General features: G+C 36.9%; 1 protein-coding gene across 1 annotated transcript; it reads right to left on the bottom strand.

The window, feature by feature from the left end:
* Positions 1 to 14,645: 14,645 nt before the first annotated feature.
* LOC147299390 (calcium-dependent protein kinase 17-like) lies at positions 14,646 to 17,478 on the bottom strand. The gene is made up of 8 exons (XM_086236712.1): positions 16,737 to 17,478; positions 16,229 to 16,372; positions 15,969 to 16,121; positions 15,757 to 15,872; positions 15,437 to 15,604; positions 15,174 to 15,301; positions 14,927 to 15,026; positions 14,646 to 14,741 (listed from the first exon to the last, which is right to left on the bottom strand). Exons 1-8 carry the CDS (start codon positions 17,437 to 17,439, stop codon positions 14,646 to 14,648), a joined length of 1,608 nt encoding a protein of 535 aa, XP_086092838.1. The 5' UTR covers positions 17,440 to 17,478.

Raw genomic sequence — 17,478 nt, 5'->3', positions numbered from 1 at the left:
TTGGATCGATGTTTTGCCTGGACATAGGCTAAGAAAAAGGCCCAAGAGACTAGAAACGAGTCCATAGGCCCGAAAGGTCTAATGGATGGGGCAAGGCCCAATAATGGACTCAAGACCAAAAGGACCAAGGCCCAATGGTGGGCCTAGCGACCAATGGGCCAAGGCCGATGAAGCTTGGTGACCAAAAGAAGCGAGGCTAGGCTAGCCTTGGCTTAAACATGGGTTAGTAGTCTGTAATGAACCATGGGTTAGCAGCCATGGATATGAGAGCTCAATATAATAAAGGCGTGAGGCCTGACTGGGTCTCGGTGCATTGAATGTGGGAGGCCAAGGATAGCTTAGCCTCGGCACTAAAAGAAGGCCCAAGCCCGATAATATAGGCTTAGGGCTTCACTGTAGAGGGAGTCTCGGAGGCCTACACCCAGAGGACGCCCTGGGATAGAGGTGCTCTGGAGATGGTCTGGTACCAGTGTCGGCCCACGATGGCACTTGGGACCTATAGGGTCTTAGGTGGTGAGGTTCGTAGGCGACTAGGGTGGAGTGGATGAGCTTCTTGGATAGAAGGCCCATCTTGTGCGAGAGTTAGCCTAAGAAAAGGCGTGTTCTACTTGGATAATGAGTCGCGGCCTATCCTAAGACAAGACTTAGACGGCAAGTTGTTAGGAACCCTAATTGGACAAGGACTAAGAGACTCTCTATGAGGCCTTGGAAAATTTTGGTGTTTGATTTTCAAAGATTTGGAGATCAAAGGTTGGTTGTGAGCCAATAGGAAATTGGTATTCATTTTTACGAGTACGTAGTATTTTTCTGGGTATTTTTCTGAGTCCCGAAGTATTTGTGGTTAATTTTCGAAGTTTTTTGAGTGAGAAGATCTTGGCCATTGATCTATTTCGATCTAATGGCTAGGATGGTGACAAGTGGCAACATCTGGTGGCAAGGGAAGAAGCCACGCCAAGAAAGGAGAACTCGGTGGAACTTTGTGGAAAGCACCATCGAGGGCTTGGTGAAGCCACCGAGCGATCGGCGTACCTTGCCGAGCCCTCGGCAGGCCGGCGAGGGCTCGACGGTATTGCTATAAATAGCTCAGTTTTCTCTCTTTTGTTTTATTCTTCCACAGCTCTCTCTCACTTTCTCTCTGTTCTCTCTCTTCTTTGAGAGTAGTTTTAGTTTTGGTTTCCCTTCGCCCGCGGAGGTGGTGAGGTGGTGAAGTACTCGTGGTGGTTTAGGATGCACGGAATACATGTGGGTGAACTTTGTGTATTTATTTTGTGGGTGATACCTTGTCTTGGTCTTATTTGTTTTGTGGTATTTAACTGTATTATTTTCAGTTAATTGCTTGTGTGCTAGAATTTGGTATAATTCTAGGATTGGAATCCTGTTTGTGATTCGAGGATGATTTTGAACCTATATGATTAATTGGTTTATATTTTATGAACTATTGAGGTTAATAGTTGTGATTAGGCATTTAATTTGCCAGATGGATTTATTGATGTTATTGGATTATCCTATGATTCGAGGATAGATTGTTGGGCCAGATAGGCTAATTGTGATTTAAGGATATCTGTGATGACCAAGTTAACCGGATTTGAGATTAATGTACCTGTTGGTCAAGATATTGTGGTTTGACACGACTTGAGAGTAACAAGTGAATTGGGTAGGTTGAGATACCAGTGTGATTGTATAATGTGGCAGGTAGCTCAGACATTACTATGGGCCTTTGAGCGTGGTTGTTGCCAGATCGTACAAATGGGCATGAAGCATGTGTAACAAGTGGCCAGGTTTACAATCAGAGATGGTCACTCTCTCTATTAATTCATTTTTACGTTGGATCGGTCGTGAGATTGTTGATGTTGGTGATTGGCCAATTTGGATCGGCCATTGTGTTGATTTGGTGGTTAGTGTTTTGTTAAGTACATGAACGATTTAGTAAGCGTGATTATTGGAGATGTTTGTTTTCAGCTTAGTTTTTACCTAGCTGAGTTGGTGGTAAGTTTTGGTACCACGTTTGGTACAGGAACACTTGGAGATGTGTGTTTGTGAGTGACTTGTAGTCACAGTCTGTTTGTGGTTGTGGGTGTGAGTCGTTTCACCCATACGAGCTTACGAAAGCTTACCGAGTTTGTTCTTTAACCCGGTGCACCATTCAACGGTGCAGTGGTTGGTTAAATAAGACTGAGGAAGCAGCGTGGAGGAAATGTGGCAATTGGTAATTCAGAAGTGGTTTTTCTCTTTATTTGTAAATAGTTTTGTATTTACTTCAGCTAATTAATATTCGAAACAGTTGTACAAGATTACTATTTATTTATGTAATCTTGGGGGTTGGTTTTTAGTCAAAGTATTTGATTTATTTATTCCGCTGTGTAATTTGCATTCTGATCCAACCCGGTATTTTGTTTTTTTGTTTTATTTTTTTAAACTCAGCCTTACATTGATTGTTTAGTTTTAGATGCGATGCTGAGCTTGGTAGTTTAATCTAGGGTTGAATGGTTAGTGTTGCGCTGTAACGTATCTAAATCTTCCAGCCCGGGGGTTTGAGGCGTCACACCTTCGGCCATAATCACTATAAATATGGCACGTTATCCCTTAGGTAGGTATGCAACCCTAACTCTCTAAATTACTCTGAAGATGATTATTGATTTGAGCATCGAAGGGTCCTCGGCCGGTACCACACCAGTGCCCCCCTTACGCTTAGTATTCTTTGTCTTAATGTGCATGGTAGAAGGAGAGTGATGTGATAATCAATATAGGCCTTGACGTAGAGGTCAGAGGCTAAGTTGGCTGCGTGACAAAATTTGCACATCAACTATATATGTATATATATATATAGTAATTCTCTTTGCAGGACGTCCACACTTTTTTTTTTTTTTTTTTACGAATACCCGGTGCCGAGCGCTCGGTAGTACATTTTTCTTTTTCCTCGAGTGCTCGACACTAGTTTGTCAGATTTATGTTAGATTTTAATTACCCTAAGAGGGAATGAGGTGAACCGTAGGGAAGTACCTCGATCAAAAATGGGGCAGTGGAAGTAGTGGTGAGCGCTGCAGCCAGCGCTCAGCTGTTTCAAAAAAAAAAAAAGTTGTCGAGTGCTCAGCACCTTTGCCGAGCGCTCGACGATATTTATCCGCAAAAAAATAGACGAATGCATCCGTCTTATAGAAAAAATTGTATATATATATATATATATTATTTAAATAAAAGTCGGATCCCTCTTCCCCATAATAAACAAAAAAAAAAAAAACTATATATATAAAAATATTTCACCTGTTAATTACTTGGATGTACTCAGTGCTGTGTATGTTGCACCACGTGCTCCTCCAATCAGTACATGGCTAACTAAAACTGGAGAAAGCTCTCATATTACAAATGATCTCTCTACCATGTCCACCTACTCACCATATGGTGGCTCAGATATATATGTTGGAGATGGCCATTCTGCATGTGCATACTATGAAATATGAATCATAATCTCCTTTAATTTCTGTCCAGAAATTTGTTAAAGACAATGATATATTGCTCGCCGATTTTTGGTGCTAATATGGATTTATGGTTAAGGATCGAGCTTCGGGGAGGAAGCTCTAAGAAAACCTGCAATGGTTTGTATCCCTTTCACTCCTCGTCTCTATATCACCTACTGCCTTTTCTAAGCTTTTGTTCATACCTGGCAGACAGGCTGGGGCATCACTCTCTTTAATTTGTTTAATTTACAATTGCAACATGCATAATGTGTCCTGTAGAGAATGTCTCTCATATAGTCATATAGGCGATGAGATGCGGGTGCTCATATAAAATAAAATCCTAGCTACCTAAGATATATCTTCGTGCCAATCATGTTAATTGGTAAATTTACAGGAATTTCCTTTGGCTAAAAATTGATTAAACAAATTGAAATTAATGATTTCTTCTTAATAATTTTAGTTATTTTAGTTTAATAACAGCATTAAGCATTGTTGCACTTCCGTTGTGTTTTTCTTTTGTTTCTGGTAATAAATAAAAAAGTTGCAGAATATATAGTTCTGTCCAAAAAAAAAAAAAAATTGTAGAAATAGTGTATGTTTCGAAGGTGGTCCACAAAATATTTCGAAACAAAAAAGGTAAAAGGACTGTATATATAACACATTTAAACATACCCTCAACTATTATTTAATGTACAAAAACATGCATAATAATTAATAAAGTATAAAATGTAATAAACAGATAATAAATAAAGTCTAAATTTATTCAATATAGCATTCGAATAAACATAATAAAAGATCAGAAAACTAAATTAAAGCCTAGAAGATCGAGGCTAAACATAACACGAGGTACGTACGTACTGACAGCGAAAGAAATAGGAAATTAAAAGACATATGAAAAACGAAATTAATCAGAGCCTGAGGGACAAATCAAGGCCATGATCATCATCATCATCTTCAATTTCATGAATGGTAACAGAAGTGGTGGGTTTTGGTGGCACAACAAGATTGCCGTGCGCATCAAGCTTCCCAACAAATCCCATTGCATTTGGTTGTGATGATGAGGCTGATGCCAGCAGGTTGAAGTTGAAGTTGACTTCATGAACAGCATGCTCACGCTGTTGTTGTTGTTGTTGTTGTTGATGCATCGCAAACCGAGACTGACGGCGTGCCACTGCCAATGCCGCAGCAAAGGCATGGGCATGGCCGCCGCGGTTTTGTCTCTGAGCCATGAAGTGGGATGAACTAGGATTGTTAGGGCGCATCATCGGCCCGGGTTTATGAATCCTGGACTCTTGACGCACGCCCAGCCCACCGTTGAAAGGCGGAGCAGCCAGGCGTGGCATAGCGGAATGGAGGAAATGATGATTAGGGTTTGGAGTGAGAGTAGTGAGAGGAGAAGGGCGAGGAGTGAAACCGAGAGGCGGCGGTGGTGCTTGAAGTATTTGGCGCCTCAGTTCAAACAGCATTCTAGTTCGAGTCTGCTCATCAAGGTATTGTTGAAAACCATTATTGGACATGGCTGCTGCTACTTGCTAGAATGCTAGGGCAAAAAAGATTGAAAAAGAGAAGAGAAAAGAGGAAAGACAAGTGTTTGTGTGGCTGATTGATATGTTTGTAAGGAAGAGACGCATGCATAGCGTGTATATATATAGGCGGGTGGGCAGAGGAAAAAATGACTGCTTCCTAAGTTTGTGGCGATCAATCTTTTATTTATGGAAGCAAATTAATATCCTTTGACAGCCAATTTACAGACACACTACTAAAAAATCTTTTACTTGGTACGTAAGGTATTACCCATATAATAAATACACATTATAGGTAATACTTTCTTTTTCTTGGTTTGCAATATTATAGGTGATATATTAAGGTCTAAATTAGTTATGAAAAATACTATTATTAAGTATATGTTTGGATTATTATTAGTAGGACTATGTTCCCTTTTTCATACGCTGTTCAAATCTTTATTTTGATTACCCCTACTCTACACCCAAGTTATATATTCCCTCGATTAAAATGAAAAATCTATACTTTGATTCAATTGGTATTAAAAGTAGAAAATCTTATAAATGGAGATTTTAGTAATTAAAAATGAAGTGAAATTTAATTGGTATTGCTTGGTGACAAAGGAAATGTAATGGGACTCCAAACATATTGCTAGAAATATTGTACTTAATTTGGTCATAGAGAATTATAGCCCAAAAGCTTAATTATCAAAAGCTATTGTAGATGAAAAGTATAGGTCACTCACAATAGTTTTGGTATTAGGTAATAAAAGTAATAATTTTTTTTTTTGCTTTGCAATATTAGAGGTGATATGTTGAGGTCTAACTTAATTATGAAAATACTATTATTACCTATATATTTGGATTATTATTGGTATGACCAGCTAGCTTCCCTTTTTCAAACGCTGGTCAAATCTTTACTTTGATTCCCCCTTCCCCTAATTTAAAAAATAATAATTATACTTTGATTCAATTGATATTAAAAAAATATCTTATAAATAGAGATATAGTAATTAAAAAGGAAGTGAAATTTAATTGGTATCGGTTGGTGACAAAGAAAATGTAAGAGTTTTTTACCTGGCAGGACAAAATGAGAACGAAACTTTTTTTTTTTTTGGCCACAAATGAGAACGAAACTTAACCCAACCACTTCAGCCTAAAACTTAACTCGCAGGACAAATTAGCTCTAAGCACTTGGAAATTCCTATCAATTACTCAACAATTTCTATTAAGCGTTCGACACTTCTTGCTGAGTGCTTCGCAGTTGCAGATGCAGGCTAGCTGCATCAGCAACCTAAAAATTACATATATATGTAGCATCTGCAACCTAAAACATACATTAGCAACTCAAAAAGTAACTCAAAATGCTCTAAAATCTTCAAATATATACAACTCCAAATGTAGATATAGATACACTATTGAGCGCTCGACATCTTTTTTTATGCTCACACGCGAATAGAATATTATCTTTTAGCTTAACTTTTTTTAGGTGTATTTCCAATTAAGAACCTTACATTTTTTCCGTGAAAGTAATTAATTTATTAAAAATATAATGAGACTTCAAACATAGCTAGCAAATTGTACTTTGGTCGTGGAGAATTATAGCCCAAAACCATAGTTCAAATTCGATCCCTTCTTTTCTCAGTCTCCTTGCAATAAAAGAAAAATTGCATGTTTTTATTTTGTAACCAAAAGCATCATATTATATTAACAATAAAAAAAAACATCATATTATTGAAGCAAATTAATGGGTTACAGTAGATCAGCTTTGAGACAAGACTCCAACTAAGCTGGAGTAAAATCATGTCATTACGAAACAGTACTAGAATTTAAAGCAAACTTGGCCAAAGAATGTGCAACCGATTTAGAGCACCGATCTAGGGATATATAACAAAGCCCGGACAGACCCCCTTAAAATCCTCCATGACATGCCCGTCAGTACGGCCAAGATCCTGCATGAAAGCACTAATTTCATCCTAAATATTAGAGGGCGTACACGGAGAAAATGACATTTCCGGCTTATCCAAATTTACCCTTTGACCAGAAGCCTCCTCATATTGTAAAAAGATATGTTTGAGAGACTGACAAGCTAACCTACAAGAGAAATAAAAAAATAAGGGCCTGTTTGGTATTCTATTCAAAAATTATATTTTGTTTTCAAAAACGAAAAAACAAGTTTTACTCAAGAAAACGTGTTTGGTAGATCATTTTCAAAAACAATTTTTAGAAAAAAATTCAAAAACATGCTTCTTTTTTAAAATGATAAAATATCACACTTCCTTTTTTCTTAGCTGTTATCATTTTTTAAATTAAAAAATTGTTTTCAAATTTCATACCAAATACATTTTCAAATTTAAAAAATTGATCTTGAAAACTCACATTAAAAATAAAAAATCTTAATTTTTGAAAAAAAAAAATTGAGTTGGATACCAAACGGGCCCTAAAAGACTGTCATCGGCGAGGGAGTGAGAGAGAGAGAGAGAGAGAGAGAGAGAGAGAGAGAGAGAGAGATAGATAGAGAGATAAAAAGAGAGAGAGAGGGAGAGAGGGAGAGAGGGAGAGGAGGGGCCGGTGGCCGGTGGGGCAAGGCGGGGTAAGTGGGTAGGAGGGGAGGGTGAGTGGGGCTCCGGTGGGGTTGAATTAATCTGGGTTTTCTTTATATTTTACCATTTGGGGATAAAATAAAAAATGTTTTCGAAAAAAAAAATTATGGAGTTTAAAAAGTAGACAGTGGAGTTATTTTTATAACTCCCCTACAAATTAAAAAAATAGATAGGCCCAAACAATAAAACAAAAAGGGAAGGACGTACGAGCCTTTACTTATAGTGTTCATATAGTGCTCAAATTGTATAAAATAAAATCCTGGCTAGCTAACATCTTCGCGTCAATCATTCTGACAAAGTATCGTTGAGTGTAAACTTCACAGAAGTGGAACCAAATTGACAGAAGTTTCCTTTGGCTAATTTAATTGGTTAAACAAATTGAAATTAATATTTTTTTCTTAATAATTATTCGTTAATTTAGTTTAGTGACGGCATTGGTGCAGTTAGTTTGCATAGATTTTTTTTTTTTTTTTGGTTACTGGTAAATAGAAAAATTGCCGAATAGTGAATGTTTTAAAGTCGGTCCGCAAAGAATTAATTAGACTGTATGACACAAACATGCCTTCAACTTTTATTTAATATATATTCTACCAAACATAACGAAAAATAATAATAAATAAAGTCTTATTGGAATAGAAAACCAAATTAAACCCTAGAAGAGGCTAGACATAACGCGAGGTACGTACTGCCAGAAAGAAAAAGAAAAAAAAAAAAAAGTAAATGAAAATGCATGCATATGGAGATAGAAGTAATCAACCTAGAGACTAGAGATTAGAGATATACATATAAAATGAAGTCATAAAATTAAAAAGGGATCAGAGCCTGAGGGACAGATCAAGGCCATGATCATCACCATCATCTTCTTCTTCTTCTTTGGCCAGATCACCATCATCTTCAATTTCATGAATAGTAACACCATTGTTGGCTGTTGATGGCACAACAAGATTGCCGAACGCATCAAGATTCTCATGTCCCACTGCAGCATTTGGTTGTGAGGATGAGAAGGTTGATGGCGGGACCGTGGTGCTGAAGTTGATTTGATGAGCAGCATGCTGATCACGATGTTGTTGTTCACGCATTGCAATCTGAGACTGAAGACGCACCACTGCTGCAATCCCCGCAAAAAGACTGCGGGTGCCGCTGCTGTTTTGGCTGATGGCCGAATTGTTATGGGGCATCACCGGCATGGTGGGCTTGCGAATCCTGGATTCCTGGCGCACGCCTAGCCCTCTGTTGAAAGAGGGCGAGGGGGCGGCGCCAGAACGGGTAATGGAGTTAATGACATTATCGAGATTAGGGTTTGGAGTGTGAGTAGTGAGGGGAGAAGGGCGAGGAGTAAAACCAAGAGACCGCGGTGGTTGCGTCAGTAGCTGACGCCTCATTTCATTCAGTATTCTATTCTGAGTCTGCTCATCAAGATAGGGCTGAAAACCATTGGACATGGTTGTTGCTGCTGCTGTTACTTGCTAGGGCAAAAGAGTTTGAAAAAGAGAAGAGAAAAGACAGTGTGTGTGGTGGTTGCATGGTACTGCTGATTGAGATTATATATATAGGGGGATGGGCAGAGGAATAAAATGGCTACTTCCTAAGTTAGTGGTAATCAATCTTTTATTTATGGAAGCAAATTTCTTAATTGACAGCCAATTTTCGGACACTGCTAAAAAATCGATTCCTTGCTACATAAGCTATTATCCATATAATAAATGCACCGTGGGATGGGGTAATATTTGATTGATTGATTGATTTATTTATTGTTGGTTTGCAACATTAAAGGTGATGCATTAATATTGTTACTTTTTATTTAAAAATGATTACACATTCATAATATCATAGATTGATTGATAGAGGGTTGGTCCTGATCATTAGGAGGCCTTGTACAAATTTTATAAAAGCGGCAATTTTAAATACCAAAAAAAATAAAGAATCACTGAACCAAAATTAATTCACTCAATGAATATATTAATTAAGGAACTCTGTGGATTTTTAACCCGAATTGAAACCCTTTAGCTGTAAATTATGGTTTAATATCATAAATAAATTTGACAATAAAATGTTGCAATTTAGGGATATTACTTCGTCAACACTCAATGATGATTTATCGATTTTCTTGGTTTTTGGATTTATCCTTTTAGTTTCACAATCACAAATCATGTACAGTCACGATCTAGTCGGGAAATACTAAAAAGGGGCCATTTTAGTATTTTGATCTTTCCTCCACGTACCACCATTTACACACACTTAAAAGTAATGATGCCAATAATTTTTCAGCAAAACAGTAAAATAATAATTTTTTGAAATAATTAGGCTTAAATTTTTTTATAAAAACAGTTTTTAGATGGAGAGTTGGAGACCGGGGGTATTTTAAAATTTATAAATCATGTACAGTCACGATCTAGTCGGGAAATACTAAAAAGGGGCCATTTTAGTATTTTTGATCTTTCCTCCACGTACCACCATTTACACACACTTAAAAGTAATAAAATAATAATGTCAATAATTTTTCAGCAAAACAATAAAATAATAATTTTTTGAGATAATTAGGCTTAGATTATTTATAAAAACAGTTTTTAGATGGAGAGTTGAAGACCGGGGATATTTTAAAATTTATAAGAAAATTCTTTTAATTTATAATAATTTATAAGAAAATGATTTTAATTCATAATAAAGTCTTTTCCCAATTTGAAGGGTATTTCTCCTCTTAGGGTGTAGAGTGGGCTTTGTAGAGGCTGCAAAATTTTGGAGTTAAAACCTAATATAAAGCCGTCAAAGAAGAAAAATAAAAGGATTTAATTGAAAACTCTAAATCACTACCGGTTAGTCTAAGAAAGACTCATAAAATGGATTGAACTCTAAATCTCCCTAATTTTTTTTAGCGGATACTAATTAACCTAGAGTAAGACATTTTGAATTAGAGCACAACAATGTATGAAACTTACAGTATTGTCGCCGAGCACTCAGAACTGTTCTCGGAGCGCTCGGTGGTCTTCAGTTATCTTTTTTTTTTTTTTTTTAAAGGTTTGGTATGTAGCTCTGATTGCCACACAATAACAGTTGTGACCGTCATGCAGTCACAATTGTGATTGTATGAAATTCATAAAAATTCAGAATTTATAAGGGGCTTTTGATGATTTAGGCTTGGGGCTTTTGGTTTCAAGGATGATTTATCGATTTTCTTGGTTTTTGGATTTATCCTTTTAGTTTCACAGTCATAAATTAATCACAGTTATGATCTAGTCGGGAATACTAAAAAGAGGCCATTTTAGTATTTTGATCTTTCCTCCACCACCAATTCCACACACTTAAAGTAATAAAATAATAGAAAATTAGAATTAAATACTAAATGTCAATAATTTTTCAGAAAAATTGTAAAATACTAATTTTAGTTTAGATACTAACTTAGAGCAAGACATTTTGGATTAGACCACAAATATGTAAGAAACTTACATTTTTTTGTCTCCAAGTGCTCAAGAACAGTGTCAAGCGCTCAGTGGTCTTCAATTGTCTTTTTTTTTTTTTTTTTTTTTTTTTGGGGGGGGGGGGGGTTTGGTACGTAGCTGTGATTGTCACACAGTAACAGTTGTGACCGTACGTCATGCAGTCACAGTTGTGATTTTATAAGGGTTTAAGGCTTTAATTTGATGCTTGGGAGATAAAGTCTTACAACATACTAAACATTAAAGCTTAAGCCTTGAATCATAATACAAATATTGAAAAAAACAACGAAAGAACTAAGTTGTGTGACTTTATCTCTATAAAAACGTTGTGACTGCTGTACAGTCACTACAAGAAAAAACGGTTTGGGCGACGAACCTAGTTCCTCTCCCAAAGTCGAATTTCGTCGCCCAAACTTTTGGGCGACGAACTCAGTTCGTCGACAGTTTAGCCGCCCAAGCCATGACGCCCAAGATTTTGGGCGACGAACCAGTAAATTTCGTCGCCCAAAGATACCTAGGGCGACGGATTTATTTCGTCCCCTAAAGCATATTTTTCCTCGCCCAAAACATGCTTTGGGCGACGAAAAATATGTTTTGGGCGAGGAAAAATTAGGTTCGTCGCTCAAAGCATTTTTGGGCAACGAAATTGTCCATCGCCTAAACATGCTTTGGGGGAGGAATAATTAATTTCTTCGCCAAAACATAGTTTGGGCGTCGAAACATTTCATCGCCTAAACATGCTTTGGGCGACGAACTTCACTATTCCTCGCCCAAAAAAGGTTTAGGCGACGGAATTATTCGTCGCCTAAACTTTATTTGGGCGAGGAATAGTGCAGTTCGTCGCCCAAAGCATGTTTTAGGCGACGAACAATTTCGTCGCCTAAACATATATATATTTTTTAATTTATTTTTTTATTTAGATTATATATTTGAATTTAATATTTAAAAAAAAAATCTTTATTCAAAAGTTATATAAATGCACATAAAAAATGAATTGGACTTTGGGCAAGGAATCCATATATTCCTCGCCTAAAGTCACTTCAGGCGAGGAATAATTTAGTCGCCCAAAGCTACTTTGGGCGACGAATATGTTGTTCGTCGCCTAACGTAGCTTTGGGCGAGGAATATATGGATTCCTCACCCAAAGTATGGTCCAAGAGCATTTTGGCGCGTAATTTTAGGCGACGAACATCATATTCGTCGCCTAAAAGTGCTTTAGGCGATGAACACCATATTCGTCGCCCAAAGTCACTTTGGGTGATGAAAATCTTTGTCGCTCAAACCTTTATTAGTTTAGGCAACTAATGTTTGAATTCGTCGCCCAAAACCTCTTTGGGCGACAAATTTGAATTCGTCTCCCAAAGTTTCGTCGCCCAAATATCTTTTTCTTGTAGTGAGTCACAATTAAATGATTTTTCCAAGCACTCAATGAATAATGTTGAGCGCTCGGTAAAACCACGTTTTTAAAGATGGTACGTACACTTAAATTTGATATTTAAAGTTAAATGACATAATATATTGGTAGTTAAACTAAAAAAAATTAAAATTTAATACCTAAAGTTAATGGACTTATAAATTAAGAAGGTCAATGAACTGGGCTTGTACAACCAAATTAAAGAAAAGTATGAAAATAGGCCTATCTTTTTTTGGTGGAATGGGAAGAAGGATATATAAGAGCGAAGAGGGAAATGTGGCCTATTTGCTTTTGGACCTATTGGGCTTATATATTTTAGTAGAGGCCCTATAACTTAATTAGTGAGCCATGTGAGGGTGCACAACTCACACTTACTCATGCTCGAGCATGTGCCAAAATCACATGTTTTGAGTTTAGTGTTTTTATTAAAGAAAAACTTGCATGTAACGAGTGTATATATTATTTCTTTCACAATAAATGGTCACATGATTAATATGTGAGAAGATCGACGTTGTGAGAGTGTGGGTGTATACATCCATTACATGCAACTTTTTCTATTTTGACTAATAAGAGCTCTCCAACAGCTTAGTTATGTCCCTCTCCTTAGTTATATAAGCTGATTTCCTCCAAAAATCATTTTTCATGGAATTTAAAATGACACCTAATTAGGAAGAATATAAAATTGGAATTTATGGCTTCTAAATTCTACATTTTTTCCTACACATAATTTTATAATTTTCTTGTTAATGATATCAAACAAGGCAATTAGAACTTGTCATTTCTCAAATTCTGACTTTTAAAACTATACCAAATTTAATTTCTCTAACGAAACACACCATAGGTCTTTTGGGCACTAAGACTTAAATCTTTCAGAACCTTACTCCCAATAAATTCCTTTGGAATTCTAGTCAATCTGATATATAAAACAAAAGGTATACTAGAATTGAGAGAGAGAGAGAGAGAAAGAGAGAGAGAGAGAGAGAGAGAGTCAAGTGGCCGAAGAATGGGCGATATTTATAGAAAAAAATGTGGCAAGTCATCTAGAAAAAGGGTGCAAATTTAATGGACTAGGTTAGCACTACTCTATTGATCACACGAAACAATATGTGTCCCAACCCGGTTCGAAGAAACAACATGCCGCTTATCAACCGTGACGACCTTAACGCCATGTTTGACATGTGTCCAAATTAATGACATGTTCTTAAGCATTGCTAATTACATTAAGGGAGACTTACTAATCTATTTCATGAGTCTTTTTTAAATTAAGACCGGCAGTGATTTAGAGTTTTTAATTAAGTTTTTTTATTTTTCTTCTTTAACGGTTTTATGTTAGGTTTTAACTCCAAGATTTTGGAAGGAGCCCACTCTACACCCTAGAAGGGGAAATATTTTTCAAATAGGGAAATACCCTTCGAATCGGGGAATGACTTTATTATGAATTAAAATGATTTTCTTATAAATTATTATGAATTAAAAGAATTTTCTTATAAATTTTAAAACACCATCGGTCTCTATTTAAAAATTATTTTTTTAAAAGACATAAGCCTAATTATCTCTTACATTAATTTATAACAATTGACACATATCTATATAATTACGTACTATATATATAGTATTAATCTTAATTAATTAAAATTTACAAACAAGAAAGCTGAAAACTATGATTGTGAAAAGATTGTCAAGTGTAAAACACAAATTGATTCCTAAGCATAAGTTAGCCAATGACATATATTTGACAGGTACAATGATCGATTTTCACAAACAATATCCACTAAATTGTTGCAATATCCACTAAATTGTTGAACAGAGCTAGGGACCTTGCATGTGATCAGCACAGAGCAGACAATTAATATCCACTAAATTGTTGCAAAAACCCTCATGTTAACCCCATCAACACATGATCATCAGTACTTTTCTTGAGCCACTAGGTACTCCATCCTCTCCTCCCAATATTCAATTCCCTCCCATTTTCTTCATTATTTTGAATTTTGTTAGATACTGTACATGATGAACATTATATGATCATACCCATGATGAGCAACCAATCAAATTTTCTCCCACATTATATGGAGCATAGCTTCTTCTGATCCTTCGATAAAGCAGCAGGCTCATGACGACGACGTACGGACACACATTTATAATTTGCCCCCATTAATCAATTGCATGTACGTATGTGCAATTAATTGTGCTTGCATGCATAAAACCAACGCGATTAATTAACTAATTAATCAAACAAATCAAACAAATATATCGTCACGCCGCTTCTTTGGATTTGCTTCTGGGTTTCCTTTTCTCATCATTGCCACAAACTCATCGTAATTGATTCGACCGTCCTACATTACACATATCAAATTAATTATAATTAACAATTTAACAATATAACAATATTACATTTCAGAATATTTCGTAAAAGATAATATCTATTACAAATAAAACGGTTTAAAGTGATTCCTTTAAAACCAATTTTTGTGTTTTCAATTAATTGAAATGGGCTTAATTTAATTAAGGAATAACTTACATTATCAGCGTCAACTTCAGCAATGATTTCTTTTATGTCCCTTCCATCGTGCATGCCAAACTCGCGGAGGGCTTGCTCTAACTCTTCCGTTGTGATATACCTGATCGATCATCGAGTATGCATACATGAGATACAGTAATCATGAGATGAGATCTCGATCAATTACTTGTTAGGATTTAGTTATTTCATATTATTTCACTATGTAATTGCAATCTAAGAAAACAAATAGTATAAAAATCATAATTACCCGCTGTTATCTTTATCGAAGTGTTGGAAGGCAGTGTAGAGATGCTCTTCTCTATCCATTCTGTTCATGTGCATTGTTGCTGTGATGAACTCATCATAGTCTATAGCCCCATTGCCATCAGCATCAGCCTGTTAATTGAATGCATGCATGCATGCAATTAAATAATTAATATGAAATCTAATTCATTAATTTGATTACTATAAAATTATGATAGAGAGAGAGAGAGAGAGAGAGAGAGAGAGAGAGAGAGGTAGCTAGCTTACTGCTTCCATTAATTGTTTAACTTCATATTCAGAGAGCTTGGTGCCTTGCTTAGCAAGTCCTTGCTTGAGCTCTTCGAGTGTTATAGTCCCACTGTTGTCTGTATCCATGCCCTTGAACATCTCTTTCAATCCCCTGATTTCTTCCTCTGATAGGCATCCCGCAATCACCTATATATGTACATATAATATATGTCATTAATTAATTAATCAATATATTAAGAATTTCCCTAGTAAATCAATATTAATTAAGAATGTCCCTAACTAATTTATTAAATTTAATTAACATGAATGAATGAATGAATGCATGCATGAATATATACCCGAAGCGCAACTTTCTTGAACTGATTCATTGCCTTGAACTGTTTGAGCCTGCTGAGCACAGCGTTGTCCAGAGGAACGTCAGGTGCTTCACCATCCTCCTTGATCCAAGGGTGATCTGGTCATCCATCAAATATGTATATATGTTCAGGTTCATTAAAATTTAATCCACCATGTTTAATTAATTAATTAATTTGTTATATTAATTACTCACTTAGAACTTGGAAGGCTGTCAACCTCTGCTTGGGGTCTGAGTTCAACATCTTCCTCACGAGATCCTTTGCTTGAGGTGATATTGAAGGCCATGGGTCGCTTGAAAAGTCCAGGTGCCCTCGTAAGATTGCGTTGAATATCCCATGTTCCGATTCTAAATATGTCATTTAATTCATTAATCAAATAATTAGTTTCAATAATATTCTATCAATTAATTAACGCTAATATCTAATTAAAAGTTTTAATTAGTTAACTAATTACCTGCCCAGAAAGGAGGAACACCACTGAGAAGAATATATAACATGACCCCAACACTCCATATATCCACTTCAGGTCCATATCTCCTCTTCAACACTTCGGGTGCAATATAATATGCGCTACCAACAATATCCTTGAAAACTTCTCCTGTACATGTAACATGTAACATGTATGTGATCATCACAATTATTACCCTACCATTGTAATTATTTGTCCATCAACTTCTTTCTAATTAAGAATTAAAGAAGACATGATACTTTAATTAGAATTTGAGCATCTACTTCAAAATTAATTGGTAATGAGTGAAGAAGTTCAAAACTTTATAACCACATATATTAAGCTCTAGTTTTCCGATGTAGGATATTAATTAACATTCATACGTGAGCACTTGATTAAGCATTCGAATGTTTATCAATGTCCATTCAAATGCTCATCTAGGCGCACACTTATAAATAAATGAAAATGAATTAATGGATGAAAATGAATGAATGAATTAACCTAATTAATGTACCTTGTTTGTAAAAGACAGATAGACCAAAATCCGTAGCCTTGAGGGGAGAGTTCTCATCTTTGTTGAGCAAGAGGAAGTTCTCAGGCTTGAGATCCCTGTGGATGACCCCCATGGAATGGCAGGTGTGGACGATCTGAACGATCGTCCTGAGCAACGCAGCAGCGGCGCGCTCTGTGTAATGCCCCTTGGAGATGATGCGGTCGAAAAGCTCTCCTCCGGCGCACAACTCCATCACCAAATGCACCGACTGCTTGTCCTCGTACGCTCCCTTGAGCTCCACAATGTTGGGCTGCCCCGTGAGGTGGTGCATGATCTGGACCTCCCTCCGCACGTCCTCTATGTCTTCCTTGTTCACCAGCTTCCGCTTTGCTATCGTCTTGCACGCGAATTGCTCTCCGGTCGCCTTGTGCGTGCACAAGTGCGTCACCCCGAACTGCCCCCTCCCCAGCTCCTTCCCAATGCTGTAGACTGTGCGCACGTCCTCCATTAGACGACCAAGCACGGGCCCAATGGGCCCGGGCTTAGGGGTCCTACTGCCTGTCGGGGAGGCAGTAGGAGGGGTCTTCGGGGTGGGATTATTGCTAGCGGAACCTCCTGCGGAGGAGTTGTTTTGGTTGGCACTGTGTTCCGGGCCGGCATTGTTGTCTCCGGTGTCGTCGTTGGGGGCATCCTCGGTGTTGCGTTGAGAGCAACAGTTGCCCATGGTGGCCGGAAGAGAGAGAGAGGGAAGTGAGAGAGAGAG

Source organism: Dryas octopetala, chromosome 1, assembly GCF_963921425.1.
Source record: "Dryas octopetala chromosome 1, drDryOcto1.1, whole genome shotgun sequence".
In the NCBI taxonomy this organism is placed as follows: Eukaryota; Viridiplantae; Streptophyta; class Magnoliopsida; order Rosales; family Rosaceae; genus Dryas; species Dryas octopetala.
The sequence above is the reverse complement of the archived record's forward strand: the minus strand, read 5'-3'. Positions and strand labels throughout refer to the sequence as shown.

Excerpts from the sequence above, each read along its gene's own strand:
- LOC147299390 (XM_086236712.1), bottom strand. The coding sequence starts at position 17,439 with ATGGGCAACTGTTGCTCTCAACGCAACACCGAGGATGCCCCCAACGAC. Across the intron at positions 16,373-16,736 it reads ATCTGTCTTTTACAAACAAG|GAGAAGTTTTCAAGGATATT; the intron begins GTACATTAATTA and ends TTACATGTACAG. Across the intron at positions 15,605-15,756 it reads TCAAGAAAGTTGCGCTTCGG|GTGATTGCGGGATGCCTATC; the intron begins GTATATATTCAT and ends GTACATATATAG.